Source organism: Photinus pyralis, unplaced genomic scaffold (assembly GCF_008802855.1).
Source record: "Photinus pyralis isolate 1611_PpyrPB1 unplaced genomic scaffold, Ppyr1.3 Ppyr1.4_unclustered_Scaffold2334, whole genome shotgun sequence".
NCBI lineage: Eukaryota > Metazoa > Arthropoda > Insecta > Coleoptera > Lampyridae > Photinus > Photinus pyralis.
In genome coordinates, this window is record NW_022171183.1 from 2,266 (window position 1) to 3,827 (window position 1,562).

Below are 1,562 nucleotides of genomic sequence, written 5' to 3' on the forward strand. Positions count from 1 at the left end.
TTCAGAAACTTAAAAACATGTTCCAGGTTTTGCTCGTGGCCGCAACAATTTCATATGACTACAACTGGTGGCGATTGCCAAATTGCTCCGCCCATACTTAAAATTAATTTACCGCCCTCATTATGGTAGGATCACAGCTCCATTTATCTATTACGCCTACTACTGAGCCCCTTTATTCCCGAGTTGTGTGATTTTTAATTTTACGTCAAGTGTTCGACTCGCTCGACTTTGGTGTAGCCTTTTACGAAATGGCCCGCAGAGCAAATCTGATCACTTAAGACCACGCCTACAAATGCCGAGCGAGCCGAAGGAACTCGTCGTCCTTTTTCGGCCACTAAAAATTTTAATTATTCTCAGCATGCCGCACGACGACGACGACAAGTGCGTGAAATACAACAAGGGCGAAAAGGCGAACATCATGAGCAAGGTTTTGCAGAACGACACGAAACCGTGGCTGTGGTCGGCGTGCTCGAGGCACTATCTCACCGACTTTCTCGAGTAAGTTGCGCAAAGGTCGCGAGGCACACGACGCGCTCACGTTGACGTTCGCAGATCGAGCAAGTCGTCGTGTCTTTTCGACGAGCCGAACCGAGACATCATCACGTCCCAGTTCATACAGCGACTGCCCGGCGAACGTTTCAAGGTCGATCGTCAGTGCGAGCTCGAGTTCGGGATCGGTTACAAGCTGTGCCCATTCGAAATTGTGAGTAGCGGCGATTATTGCGGCGCGCGGTATAATTTTTGAGTCGCAGGCCTCCTGTGGAAGCTTATGGTGCACGAGGGAGGACATGGAGGGGTGCAAGACGCAGCACATGCCATGGGCCGACGGTACCAAGTGCGGGGAGTCCAGGTAAAATCGCTCTCGGAGTTCGCGCGATTCATTTTGGGTTTCAGCTGGTGCCACCACGGGGAGTGCATTCCAAACAATCGTAATCTGCTGGAGCCGGTCGAAGGCGGTTGGGGACCGTGGATGCCGTAAGTAACCCACTTGTCACTCTCAACCTTGACGCTTTGCCGCTAGGTGGGGCTTTTGTTCGCGAACCTGCGGCGGCGGCGTTAAGATGTCGAAACGCAATTGCGATTCGCCACCGCCGACGAACGGCGGCGCCTACTGCAAGGGAAAAAACGTGCGCTACGCCTCCTGCAATTATCTTCCGTGCGATTCCGAATTGCGCGACTTTAGGTAATTAGATCTTGATCGCTTCCGTCTCACTTTAACCGCCCCATTATTAATTTTATGTCACAAGTTTGTAATCAAAACACGTTTCTTTGTTTGTTTTTAATTTAAGGGAGGTGCAGTGCGCCGAGTTCGACGGAATGACGAAGGGAATTCGCGGATTGTCGGACGAGGTTAAGTGGATACCTAAGTATGGCATGGGTAAGTTTACTCAGCAACAACCTCTCGGTTGAACATAAGGCTTGTTTATTACTCAAAGAAGCTTGAGAATTTCACTCGATGCGCAAAGCGAGCGAGTGGGAAAGCATTCGGAATGAAAAAGATAACCTCTACGCGCGATGATTACCTTAAAACAACTTGGCAAATATTATTACACTGACTCTTA

The 1,562-nt window shown here is 49.7% G+C and overlaps 1 protein-coding gene across 1 annotated transcript; it reads left to right on the forward strand.

Moving 5' to 3' along the window:
* Positions 1-358: 358 nt before the first annotated feature.
* On the forward strand, positions 359-1,461 carry LOC116181814 (A disintegrin and metalloproteinase with thrombospondin motifs 1-like). Its single transcript, XM_031502240.1, has 6 exons — positions 359-498; positions 553-703; positions 753-850; positions 895-975; positions 1,022-1,183; positions 1,290-1,461. Exons 1-6 carry the CDS (start codon positions 359-361, stop codon positions 1,408-1,410), a joined length of 753 nt encoding a protein of 250 aa, XP_031358100.1. The 3' UTR covers positions 1,411-1,461.
* Positions 1,462-1,562: the final 101 nt, after the last annotated feature.